Raw genomic sequence first — 24,560 nt, 5'->3', positions numbered from 1 at the left:
ACAGGGCAAGACCCTATTTCTATAAAAGATATATATTTCTTCGATATAAAGATACCACTCCATCATGTTCTGGCCTCCATGATCTCCAATAAGAAGTCTGCTATAATTCTTTTTTTTTTTTTTTTTTTTTTTTTTTTTTTGAGACGGAGTCTCGCTCTGTCGCCCAGGCTGGAGTGCAGTGGCGCAATCTCGGCTCACTGCAAGCTCCGCCTCCCGGGTTCACGCCATTCTCCTGCCTCAGCCTCTCCGAGTAGCTGGGACTACAGGCGCCTGCCACCACGCCCAGCTAATTTTTTTGCATTTTTAGTAGAGACGGGGTTTCACCGTGGTCTCGATCTCCTGACCTCGTGATCCGCCCGCCTCGGCCTCCCAAAGTGCTGGGATTACAAGCGTGAGCCACCGCGCCCGGCCGAAGTCTGCTATAATTCTTATTTTTGTTTCTGTGTAAGTAATACGTGTTTTTTCTTTGTCTTCAGGATTTTTTCTTTATCTTTTGTTTTCAGCAGCTTGAATGTCATATGTGTAGGTGAGGGTTTTTGTTTTCTTTTTGTTTTTATATTTACTCTTGGAATACTCTGAGATTCTTGGAGATAGATTATATATTATATATATGTATTTTTTTTTTGAGACAGAGTTTTGCTTTGTCACCATGCTGGAGTGCAGTGGCATGATCTTGGCTCACTGCAACCTCCGCCTCCTGGGTTCAAGCAATTCTCCTGCCTCAGCCTCCCGAGTAGCTGGGACTACAGGTGCGCACCACCATGCCCAGCTAATTTTTGTATTTTTTTAGAAGAGACAGGGTTTCACCATGTTGGCCAGGATGGTCTTGATCTCTTGACCTTGTGATCTGCCTGCCTTGGCCTCCAGAAGTGTTGGGATTAGAGGCGTGAACCACTGTGCCAGGCCTTTTTTTTTTTTTTTTTTTTTGCGGAGTTTTCATCTTGCTGTCCAGACAGGAGTGCAGTGGCGTGATCTCGGCTCACTGCAGCCTCCAGTTCCTGGGTTCCAGCTATTCTCCTGCCTCGGCCTCCCAAGTAGCTGGGATTACAGGCATGTGCCACCATGCCCGACTAATTTTGTATTTTTAGTAGAGACCGGGTCTCACCATGTTGGTCATACTGGTCTCGAACTCCTGGCCTTAGGTTACTTGGATCTATATTTTGATGTCTCTTATTAATTTTGGAAATTTCTTGGCCATTATATCTTGAAATATTTCTTCTGCCCATTCTCTCTCTTCTTTTGGTATTCTAATTATGCATATGTTTGATACTTTGATGTGTCCCACAGCTCTTGGATGTTATGTTACATTGTTGATATTGGGGGTTTTTTGTTTTGTTTTGTTATTTAAACTGTTTCTGTGTTTTAGTTTAGGTAATTTCTGTTTACCTGTCTTTGAGTTCATTGATTCTTTCTTTGGCTTTCAGGTCTACTAATGATCCTATCGAAGGCATTCATCATCTCTGTTACTGTGTTTTTCACTTTTAGCATTCCTTATTTGATTTTTTCTTACAGTTTCCATTTCTTTGTTTTACTTTCTAGTATTAATTTTTATCTATATTCTTCCCAGATAGCAGCCATACAGGGCAAGATTTGGATTCCATTAGTTTTTTCTTTTTTTTTTTTTTTTAATTTTTTATTATACTTTAGGGTTTTAGGGTACATGTGCACAATGTGCAGGTTTGTTACATGTGTATCCATGTGCCATGTTGATTTCCTGTACCCATTAACTCGTCATTTAGCATTAGGTGTATCTCCTAATGCTGTCCCTCCCCCCTCCCCCCACCCCACAACAGTCCCCGGAGTGTGATGTTCCCTTTCCTGTGTCCATGAGTTCTCATTGTTCAATTCCCACCTATGAGTGAGAACATGCGGTGTTTGGTTTTTTGTCCTTGCGATAGTTTACTGAGAATGATGTTTTCCAGTTTCATCCATGTCCCTACAAAGGACACGAACTCATCATTTTTTATGGCTGCATAGTATTCCATGGTGTATATGTGCCACATTTTCTTAATCCAGTCTATCATTGTTGGACATTTGGGTTGGTTCCAACTCTTTGCTACTGTGAATAGTGCCGCAATAAACATACGTGTGCATGTGTCTTTATAGCAGCATGATTTATAGTCCTTTGGGTATATACCCAGTAATGGGATGACTGGGTCAAATGGTATTTCTAGTTCGAGATCCCTGAGGAATCGCCACACTGACTTCCACAATGGTTGAACTAGTTTACAGTCCCACCAACAGTGTAAAAGTGTTCCTATTTCTCCACATCCTCTCCAGCACCTGTTGTTTCCTGATTTTTTAATGATGGCCATTCTAACTGGTGTGAGGTGGTATCTCACTGTGGTTTTGATTTGCATTTCTCTGATGGCCAGTGATGATGAGCATTTCTTCATGTGTTTTTTGGCTGCATAAATGTCTTCTTTTGAGAAGTGTCTGTTCATGTCCTCTGCCCACTTTTTGATGGGGTTGTTTGTTTTTTTCTTGTAAATTTGTTTGAGTTCATTGTAGATTCTGGATATTAGCCCTTTGTCAGATGAGTAGGTTGCAAAAATTTTCTCCCATTGTGTAGGTTGCCTGTTCGCTCTGATGATAGTTTCTTTTGCTGTGCAGAAGCTCTTTAGTTTAATGAGATCCCATTTGTCGATTTTGGCTTTTGTTGCCATTGCTTTTGGTGTTTTAGACATGAAGTCCTTGCCCACGCCTATGTCCTGAATGGTATTGCCTAGGTTTTCTTGTAGGATTTTAATGGTTTTAGGTCTAACATATAAGTCTTTAATCCATCTTGAATTAATTTTTGTATAAGGTGTAAGGAAGGGATCCAGTTGCAGCTTTCTACATATGGCTAGCCAGTTTTCCCAGCACCATTTATTAAATAGGGAATCCTTTCCTCATTTCTTGTTTTTGTCAGGTTTGTCAAAGATCAGATAGTTGTAGCTATGCGGCATCATTTCTGAGGGCTCTGTTCTGTTCCATTGATCTATGTCTCTGTTGTGGTACCAGTACCATGCTGTTTTGGTTACTGTAGCCTTGTAGTAGAGTTTAAAGTCAGGTAGCGTGATGCCTCCAGCTTTGTTCTTTTGGCTTAGGATTGACTTGGCGATGCGGGCTCTTTTTTGGTTCCATATGAACTTTAAAGTAGTTTTTTCCAATTCTGTGAAGAAAGTCATTGGTAGCTTGATGGGGATGGCATTGAATCTATAAATTACCTTGGGCAGTATGGCCATTTTCACGATATTGATTCTTCCAACCCATGAGCATGGAATGTTCTTCCATTTGTTTGTATCCTCTTTTATTTCATTGAGCAGTGGTTTGTAGTTCTCCTTGAAGAGGTCCTTCACATCCCTTGTAAGTTGGATTCCTAGGTATTTTATTCTCTTTGAAGCAATTGTGAATGGGAGTTCACTCATGATTTGGCTCTCTGTTTGTCTGTTATTGGTGTACAAGAATACTTGTGATTTTTGTACATTAATTTTGTATCCTGAGACTTTGCTGAAGTTGCTAATCAGCTTAAGGAGATTTTGGGCTGAGACAATGGGGTTTTCTAGATATACAATCATGTCATCTGCAAACAGGGACAATTTGACTTCCTCTTTTCCTAATTGAATACCCTTTATTTCCTTCTCCTGCCTGATTGCTCTGGCCAGAACTTCCAGCACTATGTTGAATAGGAGCGGTGAGAGAGGGCATCCCTGTCTTGTGCCAGTTTTCAGAGGGAATGCTTCCAGTTTTTGCCCATTCAGTATGATATTGGCTGTGGGTTTGTCATAGATAGCTGTTATTATTTTGAGATATGTTCCATCAATACCTAATTTATTGAGAGTTTTTAGCATGAAGGGTTGTTGAATTTTGTCAAAGGCCTTTTCTGCATCTATTGAGATAATCATGTGGTTTTTGTCTTTGGTTCTGTTTATATGCTGGATTACATTTATTGATTTGCGTATGTTGAACCAGCCTTGCATCCCAGGGATGAAGCCCACTTGATCATGGTGGATAAGCTTTTTTGATGTGCTGCTGGATTCGGTTTGCCAGTATTTTATTGAGGATTTTTGCATCAATGTTCATCAAGGATATTGGTCTGAAATTCTCTTTTTTGGTTACGTCTCTGCCAGGTTTTGGTATCAGGACGATGCTGGCTTCGTAAAATGTGTTAGGGAGGATTCCCTCTTTTTCTATCGATTGGAATAGTTTCAGAAGGAATGGTACCAGTTCCTCCTTGTACCTCTGGTAGAATTCAGCTGTGAATCCATCAGGTCCTGGACTCTTTTTGGTTGGTAAGCTATTGATTATTACCACAATTTCAGAACCTGTTATTGGTCTATTCAGAGATTCAACTTCTTCCTGGTTTAGTCTTGGGAGGGTGTATTTGTCGAGGAATTTATCCATTTCTTCTAGATTTTCTAGTTTATTTGCATAGAGGTGTTTGTAGTATTCTCTGATGGTAGATTGTATTTCTGTGGGATCCGTGGTGATATCCCCTTTTTCGTTTTTTATTGCATCTATTTGATTCTTCTCTCTTTTCTTCTTTATTTGTCTTGCTAGCGGTCCATCAATTTTGTTGATCTTTTCAAAAAACCAGCTCCTGGATTCATTAATTTTTTGAAGGGTTTTTTGTGTCTCTATTTCCTTCAGTTCTGCTCTGATTTTAGTTATTTCTAGCCTTCTGCTAGCTTTTGAATGTGTTTGCTCTTGCTTTTCTAGTTCTTTTAATTGTGATGTTAAGGTGTCAATTTTGGATCTTTCCTGCTTTCTCTTGTGGGCATTTAGTGCTATAAATTTCCCTTTACACACTGCTTTGAACGTGTCCCAGAGAATTCTGGTATGTTGTGTCTTTGTTCTCGTTGGCTTCAAAGAACATCTTTATTTCTGCCTTCATTTCATTGTGTACCCAATAGTCATTCAGGAGCAGGTTGTTCAGTTTCCATGTAGTTGAGCGGTTTTGAGTGAGTTTCTTAATCCTGAGTTCTAGTTTGATTGCACTGTGGTCTGAGAGACAGTTTGTTATAATTTCTGTTCTTTTACATTTGCTGAGGAGAGCTTTACTTCCAACTATGTGGTCAATTTTGGAATAGGTGTGGTGTGGTGCTGAAAAAAATGTATATTCTGTTGACTTGGGGTGGAGAGTTCTGTAGATGTCTATTAGGTCCACTTTATGTAGAGCTGAGTTCAATTCCTGGATATCCTTGTTAACTTTGTCTCGTTGATCTGTCTAATGCTGACAGTGGGGTGTTAAAATCTCCCATTATTATTGTGTGGGAGTTTAAGTCCCTTTGTAGGTCACTGAGGACTTGCTTTATGAATCTGGGTGCTCCTGTGTTGGGTGCATATATATTTAGGATAGTTAGCTCTTCTTGTTGAATTGATCCCTTTACCATTATGTAATGGCCTTCTTTGTCTCTTTTGATCTTTGTTGGCTTAAAGTCTATTTTATCAGAGACTAGGATTGCAACCCCTGCCTTTTTTTGATTTCCAGTTGCTTGATAGATCTTCCTCCATCCCTTTATTTTGAGTCTATGTGTGTCTCTGCACGTGAGATGGGTTTCCTGAATACAGCACACTGATGGGTCCTGACTCCTTATCCAGTTTGCCAGTCTGTGTCTTTTGATTGGAGCATTTAGCCCATTTACATTTAACGTTAATATTGTTATGTGTGAATCTGATCCTGTCATTATGATGTTAGTTGGTTATTTTGCTCGTTAGTTGCTATAGTTTCTTCCTAGCCTCGATGGTCTTTACAATTTGGCATGTTTTTGCAGTGGCTGGTACCGGTTGTTCCTTTCCATGTTTAGTGCTTCCTTCAGGAGCTCTTTTAGGGCAGGCCTGGTGGTAACAAAATCACTCAGCGTTTGCTTGTCTGTAAAGTATTTTATTTCTCCTTCACTTATGAAGCTTAGTTTGGCGGGATAGGAGATTCTGGGTTGAAAATTCTTTTCTTTAAGAATGTTGAATATCGGCCCCCACTCTCTTCTGGCTTGTAGAGTTTCTGCTGAGAGATCAGCTGTTAGTCTGATGGGCTTCCCTTTGTGGGTAACCCGACCTTTCTCTCTGGCTGCCCTTAACATTTTTTCCTTCATTTCAACTTTGGTAAATCTGACAATTATGTGTCTTGGAGTTGCCCTTCTTGAGGAGTATCTTTGTGGCGTTCTCTGTATTTCCTGAATCTGAATGCTGGCCTGCCTTGCTAGATTGGGGAAGTTCTCCTGGATAATATCTTGCAGAGTGTTTTCCAACTTGGTTCCATTCTCCCCATCATTTTCAGGTACACCAATCAGACGTAGGTTTGGTCTTTTCACATAGTCCCAAATTTCTTGGAGGCTTTGTTCATTTCTTTTTATTCTTTTTTCTCTAAACTTCCCTTCTCTCTTCATTTCATTCATTTCATCTTCCATCAGCGATACCCTTTCTTCCAGTTGATCGCATCTGCTACTGAGGCTTCTGCAATCTTTGCGTAGTTCTCGATACTTGGCTTTCAGCTCCATCAGCTCCTTGAAGCCCTTCTCTCCATTGGTTATTCTAGTTATCCATTCTTCTAATTTTTTTTCAAAGTTTTTAACTTCTTTGCTATTGTTTTGAATTTCCTCTCGTAGCTCAGAGTAGTTTGATCATCTGAAGCCTTCTTCTCTCAACTCATCAAAGTCATCCTCCATCCAGCTTTGTTCCGTTGCTGGTGAGGAACTGCGTTCTTTTGGAGGACGAGAGGTGCTCTGTTTTTTAGAGTTTCCAGTTTTTGTGCTCTGTTTTTTCCCCATCTTTGTGGTTTTATCTACTTTTTGTCTTTGATGATGGTGATGTACAGATGGGTTTTTGGTGTGGATGTCCTTTCTGTTTGTTAGTTTTCCTTCTACCAGACAGGACCCTCAGCTGCAGGTCTGTTGGAGTTTACTAGAGGTCCACTCCAGACCCTGTTTGGCTGGGTGTCAGCAGTGGTGGCTGCAGAGCAGTGGATTTTCGTGAGATCACAAATTCAGCTGTCTGATAGTTCCTCTGAAAGTTTTGTCTCAGAGGAGTACCCGGTTGAATGAGGTGTCAGTCTGTCCCTACTGGGGGGGTGCCTCCCAGTTAGGCTGCTCAGGGGTGAGGGACCCACTTTAGGAGGCAGTCTGTCCGTTCTCAGATCTCCAGCTGCATGCTGGGGGAACCACTACTCTCTTCAAAGCTGTCAGTCAGACAGGGACATTTAAGTCTGTGGAGGTTCTTGCTGAGTTTTTGTTTGTCTGTGCCCTGCCCCCAGAGGTGGAGCCTACAGAGGCAGGCAGGCCTCCTTGAGCTGTGGTGGGCTCCACCCAGTTCGAGCTTCCTGGCTGCTTTGTTTACCTAAGCAAGCCTGGGCAATGGCGGGCGCCCCTCCCTCAGCCTTACTGCCGCCTTGCAGCTTGATCTCAGACTGCTGTGCTAGCAATCAGCGAGACTCCGTGGGCATAGAACCCTCCGAGCCAGGTGCGGGACGCAATCTCCTAGTGTGCCGTTTTCCAGGCCCGTTGGAAAAGCGCAGTATTAGGATGGGACTGACCCGATATTCCAGGTGCCGTCTGTTTCCCCTTTCTTTGACTAGGAAAGGGAACTCCCTGACCCCTTGCGCTTCCCGAGTGAGGCAATGCCTCGCCCTGCTTCGGCTCGCGCACAGTGCGCTTCACCGACTGTCCTGCACCCACTGTTAGGCACTCCCTAGTGAGATGAAACCGGTACCTCAAGCAGAATTGCAGAAATCACCCGTCTTCTGTGTCGCTGGGGCTGGGAGCTGGAGACCGGAGCTGTTCCTATTCGGCCATCTTGGCTCCACCCCCCCCATTAGTTTTTTCTTATGTCTCTTTTGCATATCTTAGGTTTGGAAAAACCCTTTGACCCAGAAATCACCAAGAGCGCTCCAAAATAGGATGTTGGTGCAATCAAGCTAGCTCTAGAAAGCAGGAAATGACAGGAGAGTCACAGACTGTTTGCATTGTAGAGCAAATTGCTGCTGGGTGTATCCATCAACCTGATTTATTTTCTCAGGGTCAGTGGTCATCTAAGTCTATTCTTTATTTGCTTATCTACTTCAGAAGCCCATTAAAATATTTTCTCTTGTTAAACCTAAACAAAATGAATATGGGTTACTTTTATATATCTTGTGTTCTTGAATAAGTCATAGGTCCTGGATTTTGGCAGTTTGGTAACATTAGGTTTATAGAACCTCACAAGGGCTCATTTTTCTGTCAGTTCCAAAACAAGAAACTTCCTGAGTCCTTCATCTAAAATATATTGTCTTGGCTGGGTACGGTGGCTCATGCCTGTAATCCCAGCACTTTGGGAGGCTGAGGCGGGTGGATCACCTGAGGTTAGGAGTTCGAGACTAGCCTGACCAATATGGTGAAATCCTGTCTCTACTAAAAATGTGAAAATTAGGCGGGTATGGTGGCATGCACTTGTAATCCCACCTGCTCAGGAGGCTGAGATAAGAGAATTGCTTGAACCCAGGAGGCGGAGGTTGCAGTGAGCTGAGATCGCACCACTGCACTCCAGCCTGGGTAACAGAGTGAAACTCTGTCTCAAAAAAAAAAAAAAAAAAATTGTCTCTATCTGGCCACAGTCACAAATGTTTGTTCATTTGTTCATTCATTCATTCAAATGTTTTGTAAGCCTGCTATCTCAGTGTTACTACATTACATTCAGATTACACTGATGAACAAGATATCTTTCCTCCAGGAGCTAGAGAGATTCCTACTTCACTAATACAAGAGTATGGTTAGTACTATAATGGAGGTGCAACATGCTATGGGACACAGAGGATGTAGTATTTCATTTGGGCTAGGGGAGATTGGTTAGTGCTTTCGGGAAAAGGTAGCATTGTAACTGGGTTTTAAAAAATTATTAGGATCTTGACAGGCAAAAAGGTGGATGGCTATTCTATGCTAAGTAAACAGCTTATGTAAAGGCACTAATTCATGAAGTATTTGGTAAACAATTTATGCTCTATTCCTTTGAGAGCCTTTTGAGAACCTTTGAGGTTCATTTTCTTCTCTTACTCCGGTTATTAGACTTATTATTTTTTGTTGTCCTTTCTCTTTTTCTGGCTATTTTTACTTTCTTTTTTTTCCTATAGTTCCTAGTGGTAGATCTTATGGCATTAGTTTTATAGTCTAGGACACAGAGATGGAGGATCACCTGTATTGCCTCCAAGTGGAAGTGCAGGGCAACATTATTTCTCTATTCAACCTGTGTTTCAGAGTGTGTACTTAGAATAGTAAAGTGAATCTTGCGTGAATGTGGGCCCTGCCCACAGGGCAGATGACTCCATACTAGAACATAGTGCAATAGACCAAAACCTTCTACAGCATGTATGAGACACTTGGCTCATCGACCCTCTTCATGCCCTTTACATTCAGCACCCTCATATTGACTTCTCTCTCCTCTTTCCTACCAAGCAAGGGAGTACTGTTCAAAGACGCAAACTAGGCATTCTGCCCTAGTTTCCTTTTATTGCCAAAAACATTTATCTTTACCCTACAACCTACTTCTTCTTCTATTTATTTTCAACATTTAGCAGGTTGTTTAAAAAGGGACCAAAAAATAAAAAAGGATCATCTTCCTTGTTTCAGGACTGGTAGGTAGGAGTTAAGGTTAAGGTAGGGGTTAAGACCAGATCCTATTTTGCAGTCTGCCTGGGAGGTGAAAAACCTGGGAAGAAGACCACTGGTAGCATATGTATGGAAAGGAGACAGGCTGCCCTTACATCTTTTCTGGAGGAAAAACTGCCAGGGGGAGCCAGGCATATATGGAGAAGAATCCTTAATGGTTTATACTCTTGGGAAGTCCTGTACCCAGCCAGTTATTTGCTTTGACTTGGCTGTTTAAGGTCTGGTTCTGGTCTTTTTTTTCCCCCTAACCAAGACAAATGAGGCTCAATTAAGGAAAAGGGACATAAGATACCTATTCTAAAACTGAATTCCTCTTAACTCTCATGAAATGACAAGTAGAATTGTTAGTATATGTGAGCACTGAGAATTACTTTATTGATGAACACTGGTATTTCCTCTGGTGTAGGAAGCTGAACCATCTATCTCCAGAAATGTCTTCGGAAAGTAAAGAGCAACATGACCTTTCACCCAGAGACTCAGCTGAAGGAAATGACAGTTATCCATCTGGGATCCATCTGGAACTTCAAAGGGAATCAAGTACTGACTTCAAGCAATTTGAGACCAATGACCAATGCAGACCTTATCATAGGATCCTTATTGAGCGTCAAGAGAAATCAGATACAAACTTCAAGGAGTTTGTTATTAAAAAGCTGCAGAAGAATTGCCAGTGCAGTCCAGCCAAAGCCAAAAATATGATTTTAGGTTTCCTTCCTGTTTTGCAGTGGCTCCCAAAATACAACCTAAAGAAAAACATTTTAGGGGATGTGATGTCGGGCTTGATTGTGGGCATATTATTGGTGCCCCAGTCCATTGCTTATTCCCTGCTGGCTGGCCAAGAACCTGTCTATGGTCTGTACACATCTTTTTTTGCCAGCATCATTTATTTTCTCTTGGGTACTTCCCGTCACATCTCTGTGGGCATTTTTGGAGTACTGTGCCTTATGATTGGTGAGACAGTTGACCGAGAACTACAGAAAGCTGGCTATGACAATGCCCATAGTGCTCCTTCCTTAGGAATGGTTTCAAATGGGAGCACATTATTAAATCACACATCAGACAGGATATGTGACAAAAGTTGCTATGCAATTATGGTTGGCAGCAGTGTAACCTTTATAGCTGGAGTTTATCAGGTAAGGAGCAATGAAACAATTGGTTATTTCTAGAAAAGTTATCTAGTACGTGAAATCTCATATCTGTGAGGGATCTGAGGAATCACAATAATTAAAGGTATCGTTTATTGAGAGTTCAGGATATATGAAGGGTAGAGGCAAAATTCAAACCCTAACCTGACTCCACAGGTAATATAAGGCTGGTTCACTGGACCTCCACCACCCAGTACAACTCTTTAATTTTACGTGTCAGAAAATCTTGGCTTTGCTTGAGATTATTTGTGGCTGGTTATTGGCAGAGTCAGCATTAGCAGTTAGGCAAGTGGGTAACAGAATGGGGATTGGGAGTGCAGGAGTTTCTCACTTTTTTTTTTTTTTTTTTTTTCTGGAGACAGGGTCTCACTCTGTCACGCTGGAGTGCAGTGGCACTATCTTAGTTCACTGCAACATCTGCCTCCCTGGCTCAAGCAGTCCTCCTACCTCAACCTCCTGAGTAGCTAGGACTACAGGCACATGCTACCATGCCTGGCTGATTTTTATTTTTTTTAATTTTTTTTTTTTTGTAGAGACAGGGTTTTGCCACATTGCCCAGGCTGGTTTCAAACTCCTGAGCTCAAGCAGTCCTTCCGTCTTGGCCTCCCAAAGTGCTGGGATTATAGGCATGAGCCACCACACCCAGCCTCAAATTCTAAATGTCTCTTACCTTCCATTAAAATTGCTGATCTATTGAGCGACTCTTACTAAAGGTAGTGGTTGTCTTGGATTGTTGAGGATGGAGGGAAAAAGTTGGGGACCACAGTTTCATATTATCAGCCAGGAGAAAGGATAAGAAATCAAATTCTTGAGTCTCCCATAGAATCCACTAATCTGTCATTATCATCATGCCCCTGGCTTTTGGCATCCAGGAGTCAGTGCCAGGATTAAACCTTCTCTAATAGAGGCATTTCAAACCAACAAGGGAAGGGGAAGAGTAGCTCACTTTAGTTGGTGTTCAGATGAGTGGGGAGGGAGAGTGAAGATGGTGTGAAGATGAGCTGTCTACTTATATATAATGATAAATAATAAGTCTATTTACTTATTTATTATTTATTCATTTATTTATAAAGAGACAGGGTCTCTCTATGACCAAACTCCTGGGCTCAAGTGATCCTCCCAACATTGCTTCCCCAAATGCTGGGATTACAGGCATGAGCCGTCACGCCCAGCCAACTTCTGCCTTTTTGTTCGTATGTCTCACCAAGAAGGAAGAAGGCATAACAATTCTGAAATCTTATTAGAGGAAAATATAAAGAAGTAAAAATGCAGAATTTTTATTAATATGGGAGACAGTGTGGCATAAGTACATATATACTGCATGAGAATGGTTTCTTAGTATGAGGTTAAAGATAAGTCTACAATAATTTTTAAAGTGTGATTCTATTTTGATGTAAATCTAATTTTTTGTTTTGCCAATTAAAACTTCACCTGTACACTTGCTTTTAGCCAAGAGGCTGAGAAGCAGTAAGACTTCACTTTTACAGTAGTGATTTGTAATTTAAGGAAAATACATGGTTTCTTAACTAGAAGAATTTTTTCCAATTTGAAGTTTTCTTGTGGATCCTTGAGAATGTTTTTCTTTTAAAAGAGGTCTGTTCTTTGTGATGGGAAGAATGAAAAAAAAAAAAGAGGTCTGAACCTTATTCAAGTTTAAGAAACATTGTATGAAAAGAAAGAAATCCAAAGTTCCTTTCTCACCTGGGCTAATAAGTAACAGTGTGACCTTGGGCAAGTTGCTTAGCCCTTTAAACATAATTTTCCTATCTGTAAAATGAGAAGATTGATATATGATTGTGTTTATTCTAGCTCTGACATTCTGTGATGCTCTGATGATATGTCTCCATGCAAGAAATGTCAGGATAATATAAAATTTAGAGTTCTTTTCTATTGATATTTAACACTTCTATATCCTTCCTTCCAGGTAGCGATGGGCGTCTTTCAAGTGGGTTTTGTTTCTGTCTACCTCTCAGATGCCTTGCTGAGTGGATTTGTCACTGGTGCCTCCATCACTATTCTTACATCTCAGGCCAAGTATCTCCTTGGGCTCAACCTTCCTCGGAGTAATGGTGTGGGCTCACTCATCACTACTTGGATACATGTCTTCAGAAACATCCATAAGACCAATCTCTGTGATCTTATCACCAGCCTTTTGTGCCTTTTGGTTCTTTTGCCAACCAAAGAACTCAATGAACACTTCAAGTCCAAGCTTAAGGCACCGATTCCTGTTGAACTTGTTGTTGTTGTAGCAGCCACATTAGCCTCTCATTTTGGAAAACTACATGAGAATTATAATTCTAGTATTGCTGGACATATTCCCACTGGGTTTATGCCACCCAAAGTACCAGAATGGAACCTAATTCCTAGTGTGGCTGTAGATGCAATAGCTATTTCCATCATTGGTTTTGCTATCACTGTATCACTTTCTGAGATGTTTGCCAAGAAACATGGTTACACAGTCAAAGCAAACCAGGAAATGTATGCCATTGGCTTTTGTAATATCATCCCTTCCTTCTTCCACTGTTTTACTACTAGTGCAGCTCTTGCAAAGACATTGGTTAAAGAATCAACAGGCTGCCATACTCAGCTTTCTGGTGTGGTAACAGCCCTGGTTCTTTTGTTGGTCCTCCTAGTAATAGCACCTTTATTCTATTCCCTTCAAAAAAGTGTCCTTGGTGTGATCACAATTGTAAATCTACGGGGAGCCCTTCGTAAATTTAGGGATCTTCCCAAAATGTGGAGTATTAGTAGAATGGATACAGTTATCTGGTTTGTTACTATGCTATCCTCTGCACTGCTAAGTACTGAAATAGGCCTACTTGTTGGGGTTTGTTTTTCTATGTTTTGTGTCATCCTCCGCACTCAGAAGCCAAAGAGTTCATTGCTTGGCTTGGTGGAGGAGTCTGAGGTCTTTGAATCTGTGTCTGCTTACAAGAACCTTCAGACTAAGCCAGGCATCAAGATTTTCCGCTTTGTAGCCCCTCTCTACTACATAAACAAAGAATGCTTTAAATCTGCTTTATACAAACAAACTGTCAACCCAGTCTTAATAAAGGTGGCTTGGAAGAAGGCAGCAAAGAGAAAGATCAAAGAGAAAGTAGTGACTCCTGGTGGAATCCAGGATGAAATGTCAGTGCAACTTTCCCATGATCCCTTGGAGCTGCATACTATAGTGATTGACTGCAGTGCAATTCAATTTTTAGATACAGCAGGGATCCACACACTGAAAGAAGTTCGCAGAGATTATGAAGCCATTGGAATCCAGGTTCTGCTGGCTCAGTGCAATCCCTCTGTGAGGGATTCCCTAACCAACGGAGAATACTGCAAAAAGGAAGAAGAAAACCTTCTCTTCTATAGTGTGTATGAAGCGATGGCTTTTGCAGAAGTATCTAAAAATCAGAAAGGAATATGTGTTCCCAATGGTCTGAGTCTTAGTAGTGATTAATTGAGAAAGTAGATAGAAGAATGTCTAGTCAATAGGTTAAAATTTCAAGTGTCCAACATTTCCCAGTTCCACAGTGGAAAATTTCACACACTTGAAATTTTAACCAAGTGGCTAGATATTATTCATCCTTTGAAGCTAATGGCATTTGTATATACACACTGCAGCAGAGCTTGTAGCTGGACAGAGTCAAAAAGAAGAAAATACGGTTTCAGGCTTTCTTGCAGATATGAAGTATTCTTGGAATGCAATAAGTATGTATTGAACTGTACTGTAAAGTAGCCCCAAAACTTAATTACTCTCCTGTTTTAGGGGTTATACATTTGGACTGTTCATTCTTCGAGAGATGAAGCGGTGAAGTTGGGATTTGCATTGGAAGTGCTGTAGACTTCTTTATGTGGCTCAGTGGAGAGAGGGAAAGAATGTTGCACCTGCTCTAGTACCAATAGGTCAAGAGGCTTCTGGATCACAAAGTCATAACTAGACAGGTTTGTTCTTATAGTTTTCTATCCCCAGTCTTTGCTCCCCAGATGGCAGTAGTTTTTAGTAGGAAAGTGCCATTCCTCTCCTTAAGGCACAGTCTCATCAGAAGTCTAACACCTGGGCAGGTTTGTGACATCCTGAGAGCCAGCCCGACATCAGACAGGATACCCTTTGTAATACATTGGAAATTTTTAGTCATGCCTTTTTGTTTAGGGTAAACAGGTCAGCACAAAGAGCTCTTCAAAATCAGAAAAAACAATAGGAGTCCTTCCTTGTCTTTTCTGTGATCTCTGTCTGTCCTTGTTTCTGAGACTTTCTCTACCATTAAGCTCTATTTTAGCTTTCTAGTTTGTTTCCCACGGAATCTGTCCTAAACTGGTGTTTTTGTCAGTGACAGTCTTGCCAGTCAGCAATTTCTAACAGCATTTTAAATGAGTTTGATGTACAGTAAATATTGATGACAATGACAGCTTTTAACTCTTCAAGTCACCTAAAGTTATTATGCAGGAGGATTTAGAAGGATCACATTCATAAAACCCAAGTGCTATGGGTGTATTATTCATAATAGCTGGCCCACAGGTCATGAATTGAGGAGGAATTTCCTTTCAAAAAGCAAGAATGTCCAACACTGAAAGTTTATAGTTTTATATTTGGACCTTGAAAGGTAAGAAAAAACCAGGTTCTCCAAAGTTAGGAATAGGGAACTAATTTATGAAACAGCCATCTTTAAAGAAAAAAAAAAGCAAACTGCAAAAGTACAAAATCATTTTTCAATCTGTTCCCAGTTTCTAAACAATTTTAAATATTTATGAGAAGCAAACCCTATGTGTAGGGCATCTGTTGGAGTGGGATGCTTTTAGACGTATATTAAGTGTGTACATGTTTAATATGTATATTTAAAATGCATATCTATTGTATTATATCTACATTATCCTATATAGATATATGTAACTTAACTTTATTGTTAGCTCCATAAGCTGCCAGTGTTGCTTTTCTGTTGGTAGAGCTCTCCCATTTGGTGACATGGAAAATACCTTTCCATTATCACAACAAAGCAGTTGCTCAGTAGAAAGTCTGGATTTCTGTCTTATAGGTGATTCACATTATAATTAAGTGTAGGCTTCCTGAATTTTGACATCCTTTTAGAACTTGGGTCTGGAATTCCAGAAATGTTAATTGCTGCTTGTATTTGTGCTTGTTTGTTTTTAGCCAATATTTGCCCTTTCTATCCAGCCTTATGAATAATAGCAGTAAAATCACAGTATCTTGGTCAGTCTTTATTTTTTTTCTTTTTTCTTTTTTAAGAGACAGTCATTCAGGCCAAAGTGCAGTGTGATCATAGCTTACTGAAGCTTCCAACTCCTGGGCTCAAGTGATCCTTCCATTCTGGCCTCCTAAGTAGCTAGACCATAGGTATGCATCACCACACCCTGCTAATTTTTTAAATTTTTTCTAGAGAGGGGGTCTCACTGTGTTGCCCAGGCTGGTCTCAAACTCTAGGCTCAAGCAATCCTTCAGCCTCAGCCTCCCAGAGTGTTGGGATTACAGGCGTGAGCCACTGCACTTGGCCAAGTTATTTGTTTTTAATCTCTCTTGCCCTTCTCCCAAGGCAGGCTTAAGTTGAGACTATTATAGGTATCTAATACCCTGTAACAGAGTAATGAGTACATGCTTAAGACGTTATAATTAGCCAACACCAACACAGCAAAAAATATAATTCCAGCCAAAGACTTTGGAAAATCCCTCAGAAGGAGGGATAACAGGATTTGACCTTTACCAGCGATTTCTGTCCATATGTGGATGTAAACAGTTCTGGAACGTTATGCACGCAGTTAGCGAATCCTTGAATTATGTTCTGGTTTGTACTTGTGCCATCCATCCAAACAAACAAGAGATTCTGCTTTTGGTAGCTATCTGTAGAAACATTTAAGATGTCACTAGAATTTACATTTCATCCTCTCTACTTGGGTTGAGGTTGCCTATACTTGCATATTGTTAAAATGTTTTGGTTGCTGATATTCAGAGGAATCAAACCTAGAACCAAAGCCTAATTTGCCAATAAAAAAAACTGTTTTTGGCCAGGCGCAGTGGCTCATGCCTGTAATCCCAGCACGTTGGGAGGCCGAGGCGGGTGGATCACCTGAAGTCAGGAGTTCGAGACCATCCTGGTAACACTGTGAAACTCCATCTCTACTAAAAATACAAAAAATTAGCCGGGCGTGGTGGCACACGCCTGTAGTCCCAGCTACTCAGTAGGCTGAGGCAGGAGAATCACTTGAACCCGGGAGGCGGAGGTTACAGTAAGCCGAGATTGTGCCACTGCACTCCAGCCTGGGTGACAGAGCGAGACTCCATCTCAAACAAACAAACAAAAAACTGTTTTCATTTGCTCTCTTGACCAAAGGATAGGACTTTAGTTCATTAAGCATTATTTTAAACATTATATTGATACAAAAATATCTTGCTTACTCTAAACTTTAGAGTCTAAATGAAGCATTTTCTCAGTACAAAATTCTGAATATCATAAAATGGTTATTTAATTGAAACGTAGTGTGGTATACTCTTGATGGTTAGAACTCTTACATCCTTATTTATTTTTAAATTTGTTACAGCCAAAGGGTTGGAGTGTGCCAGTGCACAGGTAGACTAAGGAAAACATTGTAGAGGAGTGAAGAGAACAGACCATTGAAAAGACTATTATCCGACCAGTGGAGGCAGAAAAGAGAGGAACCCAGTTGAATAGGATCCAATCCCTGGTTAGCCCCCACACAATAATAGGGAGACAAGGATTAGGAGCCATACCTCTGAGAGCAAGGTCTCTTTCTAGAGCAAATTTCTCTTTCTAGAAGGGGAGGGGCACAGGGTCACAGATTCACCAAAGCTGAAAGGGCTGAGGAGCTCATGGTAGCCTGGGTTGACCTACTCTGGAGCGCGGTGTCTTCCTTCTAAACTGAGTGACTGTAGTACTATCTGTGCCTCTGATGGTAATAAAACTGACAGATGTCTAATTTTTTTTTAAGTAGGACCAAAGGAAAACAAGATTTAGATAGTCTGACTTTGCTTTTGAACAATAGACATTGCAAGTCAAAATTGTTGTCAAATTTACATATGGTAAATGATGAACTTTAAAAATGTGTCTAGGTGTTAGATGATTTCATTAGACTCTTAATGCTAATGGCTAGTACGTTTTAACAAGAACAGCAGTTCTCTGCTGCAATATTCCCATAGTAAGTGGTCATTTAAGAACATGTTAGGGTTAGCCCTGATCTGATTATAAAAGTGAGAAAAGGACTACAGTGCATTTCTTGGTAACTTAAATTGAGTCTTGAAGATACAACGATCCATTCGAGTTCTGTGATCCTTATTGTTCTTAATTGTGTTTCTCTATGTATTGTTACAGATGAGCCATAGGTTTCTTTGTATCAATGTAGACATTACTTCAGATACCTCTGAGGACCTACCCAGCACTCTAGGACCCTGGGCCAAGTGCTGGGACTATGGTACTAAATCCAGTAGATGGGCTGTGTAGTAACTCTCCCAGGGAACACACTAGGGTACTTGGGGAGGTGCTTTGTGGAGCATGTTGAAGCTGTGAGATCTGAGCAGGAGGCAGTGATGTCCCTGGTCTATTCAGGGAAAGATTTCAGTGTGAAATGGTAAACATCCAGTTGACAGGATTTGGATTTTGCTTAGTTTTTCTGCTTTTTAATGTTTCTATCCCCCATCTCAGTGTTTTCTTTATCCATTCTAGTGATGCCTTATTTGAAACTGGGCTTAAACTGCAAAAAGGATGAAGTTGGATTTAGGAAGCTGTTAGATCATTGAGTGGTGTTGAGAGTGCAGTTTCACTAGCAGTGAAGTTTCCTTGAGCCTAAAATTAAAAAAAAAAATTAAAAAGAATCAGTTTTTTTAATTAAAAAAATAGAGAGCTGTTAGGCTCCTAATTTGTGGGGTTTTTTTATAAATACAGTTTAGATAATCCTGAATGGAATCATTAACTTGGTTGCTAATTACAAGAATGAAAATTATAATGGAAAAGGACAAAATAATATACCAGCTGGTTTGTTATTATAGTCCATGTATTAAAATACTATTGAAATACGTTAAAGGTAAATTTTTAAGGTTTAAAAAAATTTAGTAACGTACAGGGATGGAGAATTTAGATGTCAGAGTTGGGGAGATTTATTTTTATAAGGTAATTTTTATCCTGATAAGGACTTAAAAAAAAGTTTTGCAACTGAAATTTCAAAGTAAACATGTTAAGTACAGTTAAAAAGTAAAATAAGCATTATAGTAAATAGTGGATTCTCTTGTGTGTATTTTTTATCTTAGTGTTGTAAAATTGGAAAAGAATGGACTGAAGTCTAAAAACTGGAATAATGAAGGACACTAAACGCCTTTATTGTAGATACTATGTTTGTAAGTCTATAGATAAGCAACTTAAGCCAAAAAGGTCTTTCAACTGAAGCTTTAATCAACTTATTTTGGAGACGTTCTCTTCCCTTATCTTATGCACCATCCCTAAAATAATAAGATACATGGGATCAAACAGCCCTTGCCTTTTCAACACAAATCAATTGGAAAATTATGGTTTGAGTCCTGTTGCTGCCATGGCTTCTGTTTCTCAGAAATGAGTGTGTATGAACATACCAATCTATGTAATAGGCTACCTTTTTTTTGTCTTCTTTGGAACTTTGTACACAAACCAAGACAATATCAGGGTGACAGGTGAATGAACTTAAATTCTCAGTCTTGTCTATTCACCAAAAAAGTATACTGCCTGTTTTTTCTTTAATTATTCAAGGTTGATGACTGTTAGGAACATGTTTTATACTGTATTTTTTAATTAAAGCAAGTGCCTTGATGTAATTCCATGTAAATCATTGCTTAACCCTCTTATGGGATGAGGATGAGTTATTAATGTATTGAAGCCTACTGGAAAGGAGGGGGAGTTGGTTAATAGCAGATACTTTTCTTCTAGAAGGTTATGTTTTATGCTGTTTATTATGTAAGATCCTGTATGTATGTTGAGATTTAGAGGTTTCATTTATTTTGTCTGCTAATAAATTGTTACTCTAATAATGCATTACTCTGTATTTAAATTATTTAAGTGCAAGGAGGGTTCTGACTAAAACACATTTAGGCCCCAGTGAGTTTTAAAATACCATCTGTTGGCCAGGCTCAGTGGCCCACACCTATAATCCCAGCATTTTGGGAGGCCGAGGCGGGTGGATCACCTGAAGTCAGGAGTTCAAGACCAGCCTGGCCAACATGGTGAAACTCTGTCTCTACTAAAAATGCAAAAATTAGCTGGGTTTGGTGGTGCACACCTGTAGTCCCAGCTACTCAGGAGGCTGGGGCATGAGAATTGCGTGAACCTGGGAGGCAGAGGTTGCAGTGAGCTGAGATCACACCACTGCCCTCCAGGCTGGGTGATAGAGTGAGACTGTCTCAAAAAAGTACATTAATAAAATAAAATATCATCTGTTAGGCTGGGCGCGGTGGCTCACGCCTGTAATCCCAGCACTTTGGGAGGCTGAGGCAGGTGGATCACGAGGTCAGGAGTTCAAGATCAGCCTGGCCAAGATGGTGAAACCTCGTCTCTACTAAAAATACAAAAATTAGCCGGGCGTGGTGGCAGGCGCCTGTAATCCCAGCTACTCAGGAGGCTTGTGGCAGAGAATTGCTTGAACCCAGGAGGCAGGGGTTGCAGTGAGCTGAGATCGGGCCGACAGAGTGAGACTCCATCTAAAAAAAAAAAAAAAATCATCTGTTACATTTGGAGAGTAATTCAGTCATTAATGTTTCCCAGTCATAACAAAAGGATCTGTCCTCAGAGAAGGACATAAAGAAATCCAATTCTTTTTCCTTTATGGTCTTGAATGAGTTACTTAACCCTTTGGTGAAGAGAGGAGGAGGACTAGATTGCTTGAGGACCCTTTTTGTTTTTTGTTTGTTTGTTTTGAGACAGGGTCTTGCCCTGTCGCTCAGGCTAGAAGTGCAGTGGCGCAGTCATGGCTCACTGCAGTCTTGACCTGGGCTTAAGCAATCCTCCTGCTTCAGCCTCCTGAGCAGCTGGAGCTATAGGTGTGTGCCACCACACTCCAGCTAATCTTTTCTATTTTTTGTAGAGACGGGGTTTTACCATGTTGCCCAGGTTGATCTTGAACTCCTGGGCTCAAGCGTTCCTCCTGTCTTGGCCTTCCAAAATGCTGGGATTATAGGTATGTGTGACTCCTATTCCATACAGTACTGGGATCAGAAAGCCCAATTTTGGATCATGTTTTACTACTATCTTAACTCTGAATTTGGGCAAATGACCTTTGAGCCACATTTTTTTCCATCAGTAAATAGAGGCTGACACCTTCTGATGACTAAGTGAGAGAACTAGGAGTAGATTCCTGACTGGAGCACACCACTTTGTAAGGAACAGAGAGCACTACCCTCACCCTATACATGCCATGAAGCCTCTCCCAGAATGTCCTCCTCTTTATGCCTCACTCAGTTCATGAGGGTACAGGGTTAAGGACAGTTTTTAGTCCTCCTTGTGCAGTAACCCTGAGCATTCTCCCAACCTCATTCCCACCTCACAGAGTGAAGGAGTTGAATAGTCTAAGGGTCCTTCCAGTCTTACTGTAGTGTGCACTCCTGCCTGTGAGCAGCACCTAGGATCCAGAGCCCTGTGAGGTACACTCAGTCATTCTCGAGCATCTCTGTCAGCCATCTTGGAGGGCCTCGCTTCCCCATCTGTCCTTTTAGGGCTTGTGTCCTTGGCCTTTTCTCTCTTCACTTAGCACCACTGCTTAAGTATTTTGTTTTCAGATCCAGTTGAGGCTGATGAAAGTATGACTCAGAGAAATAGCCACATGTGCAGGTATACACGTACAGTTCTAAAAAGGTTGGCTCATGGACTCTCATATGTTGAACACCTTGCATTATAAGCCCACTCTACGTAACTTCATCCACATGTATGGCCTCGATCACCTTGCTATCTGTGGCAGCCAAAAAATATTTCTAGCCTAACCATTCTAGAACGCCAAAGAGTCTGTCTGTATATAAATCTCCAGGGCTGGTTACCAGACAACTGCCTGGATGCCCAGAGACATCTCACACGTAACATGACCCTCAAACTCATCTTCCTTTCCCCTGGTAACATACTTTGATCATGGCACGACCCAGCCACTTAAGCAGAAACCTGAAATTTCATGAAATCTTCCTTTGCAACTCCCACATGAAATCCATCTTACCTTGTAAATGCCTCTCAAATCCAACATGTTTTTCCTACCCCTCGGTGTTAATTATTTCTCTTCAGTACTATACCACAGCCTAACTAGTTTATCTGTTTTTCTACAATCCAACATCCATACTAGTTATCAATTATTTCAGTAAAAAAAAAGTTGACCATTGCTACTTCTCAGGGCAAGTAGAAGGGGTCTCTAGTGTCTTTAAGATAAGTTCGAAATAAATGGTCTAACCCACAAGACTTAAAAAACTCTGCCCTTACATCTCCAGCCTTTCGTTCTACCACACATCCTTTGCTTGGCATACCACCCACCAACCTGAGGTGCTTCCAAATACGCCATTAAAAAAAAAAATACCCCAGGCCTTTATATATGCTGTACTGCCAGGAGTTGCCTCCCAGCCCCATCTCCCTAACTCCCTACTTTTCCTTCTAGATACTTATCAAATGTCCCTTTTCCTTAGCAACATTTCCTACTGAATTCTTCTCTCATTCAGGGGCTCCTTTAGGGTCCACCTCTATACTCCTGTATATCTTTGCATATCCTCTAAAATGACATTTACCACTCATTCCCCCACGTCCCATCTATCTCTTCTACTAAGCTCCTTGAGAGTAGGGCCATGTACTCCATCCTAGAGCTCCTATGACCTGCAGTGGGTTTATAAGGTTAAATAAGTTATTACTGCAAACATGGATATGTTTGTTGGGTAATTATTTCCCTGATACTGCCTCATTTCCAGAGCTTGAGTGTCTATCCACGATCAGTTACATAGCCTATGGTTTTTTGGTTTTGGGTTTTTTTTGGGGGGAGTTGCTTTTTTTTGAGACAGGGTCTTGCTCTTTCACCCAGGCTGGAGTGCAGTGGCACGATCATGGCTCACTGCAGCCTCAAACTTCTAGGCTCAAGTAATTCTTCCACCTCAGCCTTCTGAGTAGCTGGGATTACAGGCATGAGCCACCACATCTGACTAATTTCATTTTTGTAGGAACGGGGTCTTGCTATGTTGCTCAGGCTGCTCTCAAACTTCTGGGCTCAAGCATTCGTCCTGCCTCAGCCACCCAAAGTGCTCAGATTACAGACATGAGCCACCATGCTCAGCCTGGCCTATGGTTATTAACAGGTTGGGAAAAGTCTCTAGAGAAGAGATAGTATGTAATGGAGGGGATTAGGTGGTCCCAGGCAGTTACTTCTAGGTAAATTGTTTGAACAAGTCCAACATCCTATGTCTCTTCCTTCTTTCCTTGTTGCCTTCCCTCTCAATCTGTATCACATCAGAGAAATTACAAGTGGCAGCTCCAAAGGTTTCTTCAGTTGACGCTGTCTCCCTATGTAGTCCACCGGTGCCCTCTGGTGGCCACAGTATGCTACCACATTCCACTTTAAAGATAAGTCTGGCTTCAGGTAGCATGAACAGCAGTTTAATAGGTCTACAACCTTGGAATTAAATTATCTGAGTCTACTGTGGTTTTGTATTATGATTTACTAAAAATATTAATAAGTAAACAGTGCTTGAAATATAATAGACAATAAATCTTAGCTTACTTGCTTTTGAATCAGGGCCCTTATGAGTAATGGCACAGAAAACTCCTTGAATTATCATCTATTGATTAGGCTGGTGGCTCTCAAACACTGAACCCCAAGACCTGTCAGTGGAAAAAAGGGCTGATAAGGCAGGTCTCTGACTCTAGATAGTACTCATTACGTTCCAAATAGGGATGGAATGACAACAGAGTGCATTTATAGAACACAGTCTCCAGGTACACCTTTTTATCCTCATGACAGCACAATTGAGGTAGGTGCGTAGGCATAGTATGTTGGCCTACAGAGAGGATTAGTCAACTGGAGCAGAAGTGGGGTTGCCACTCAAGTGAGGTTGGAGTGAGCAAAGAGGCACGGAGAAGCCACAGAAAGCCTGACGAGGGATAATATCAACGTCTTTTAGCTTAACAAAGTACCAAAAACCCCTGATACCTCGAAGTTTTAGCCAGTGTAAACTGAACTAAAAAATTTTCTTTTTTGGATGATTTCCATCTTCCAGGATCTAAATCATGATATATTAAGTAAATTGAGAATGTTAAATTTGTTTTTATTATTATTATTATTATTTTAGATGGTGTTTCACTCTGTCACCCAGGCTGGAGTGCAGTGGCAACCTCCACCTCTCGGGTTCAAGTGATTCTCTTGCCTCATTCTCCCAAGTAGCTGGTATTACAGGCGCCCACCACCATGCCCAGCTAATTTTTGTATTTTTAGTAGAGACAGGGTTTCACCATGTTGGCCAGGCTGGTCTCTAACTCCTGTCCTCAGGTGAACCACCCGCCTCAGCTTCCCAAAGTGCTGGGATGTGTGAGCCACCACGCCCGGCCAGGGATGTTAAATTTGTTTTTTAAAAAAAGCAAGTTTAAGCACATATTTACTGAACATCTACTATGTGCAAAGCACTTAGACAAGCCCTTTCATACTAAAGTCCTGTGTGTATAAATGGAAGCCAAAAGAAATCCTGCAATGACTTTTTGGTGGAGGGACATGGGTTCAACTATAAATAGTATATATTCTGTATACTTATCAAATTACATTCTATATAATTCATTATCAAAGAACAGAGATTATAACCTGGATTGGAATTATATTTGAGGCA

General features: G+C 40.9%; 1 protein-coding gene across 1 annotated transcript in view; it reads left to right on the top strand.

Moving 5' to 3' along the window:
• SLC26A2 (solute carrier family 26 member 2) overlaps nucleotides 1–19,767 on the top strand; it is a 33,629-nt gene extending 13,862 nt beyond the window's left edge. Inside the window, exons 2-3 of the mRNA XM_055285667.2 lie at nucleotides 10,021–10,744; nucleotides 12,681–19,767. Of these exons, the coding sequence (XP_055141642.1) occupies nucleotides 10,046–10,744; nucleotides 12,681–14,201 (2,220 nt within the window). The 5' untranslated portion in view covers nucleotides 10,021–10,045 and the 3' untranslated portion in view covers nucleotides 14,202–19,767. The remainder of the gene's footprint in view (nucleotides 1–10,020; nucleotides 10,745–12,680) is intronic.
• Nucleotides 19,768–24,560: the final 4,793 nt, after the last annotated feature.

Source organism: Symphalangus syndactylus, chromosome 7 (genome assembly GCF_028878055.3).
Source record: "Symphalangus syndactylus isolate Jambi chromosome 7, NHGRI_mSymSyn1-v2.1_pri, whole genome shotgun sequence".
NCBI lineage: Eukaryota > Metazoa > Chordata > Mammalia > Primates > Hylobatidae > Symphalangus > Symphalangus syndactylus.
This window is presented reverse-complemented; position numbering and strand designations above follow the sequence as displayed.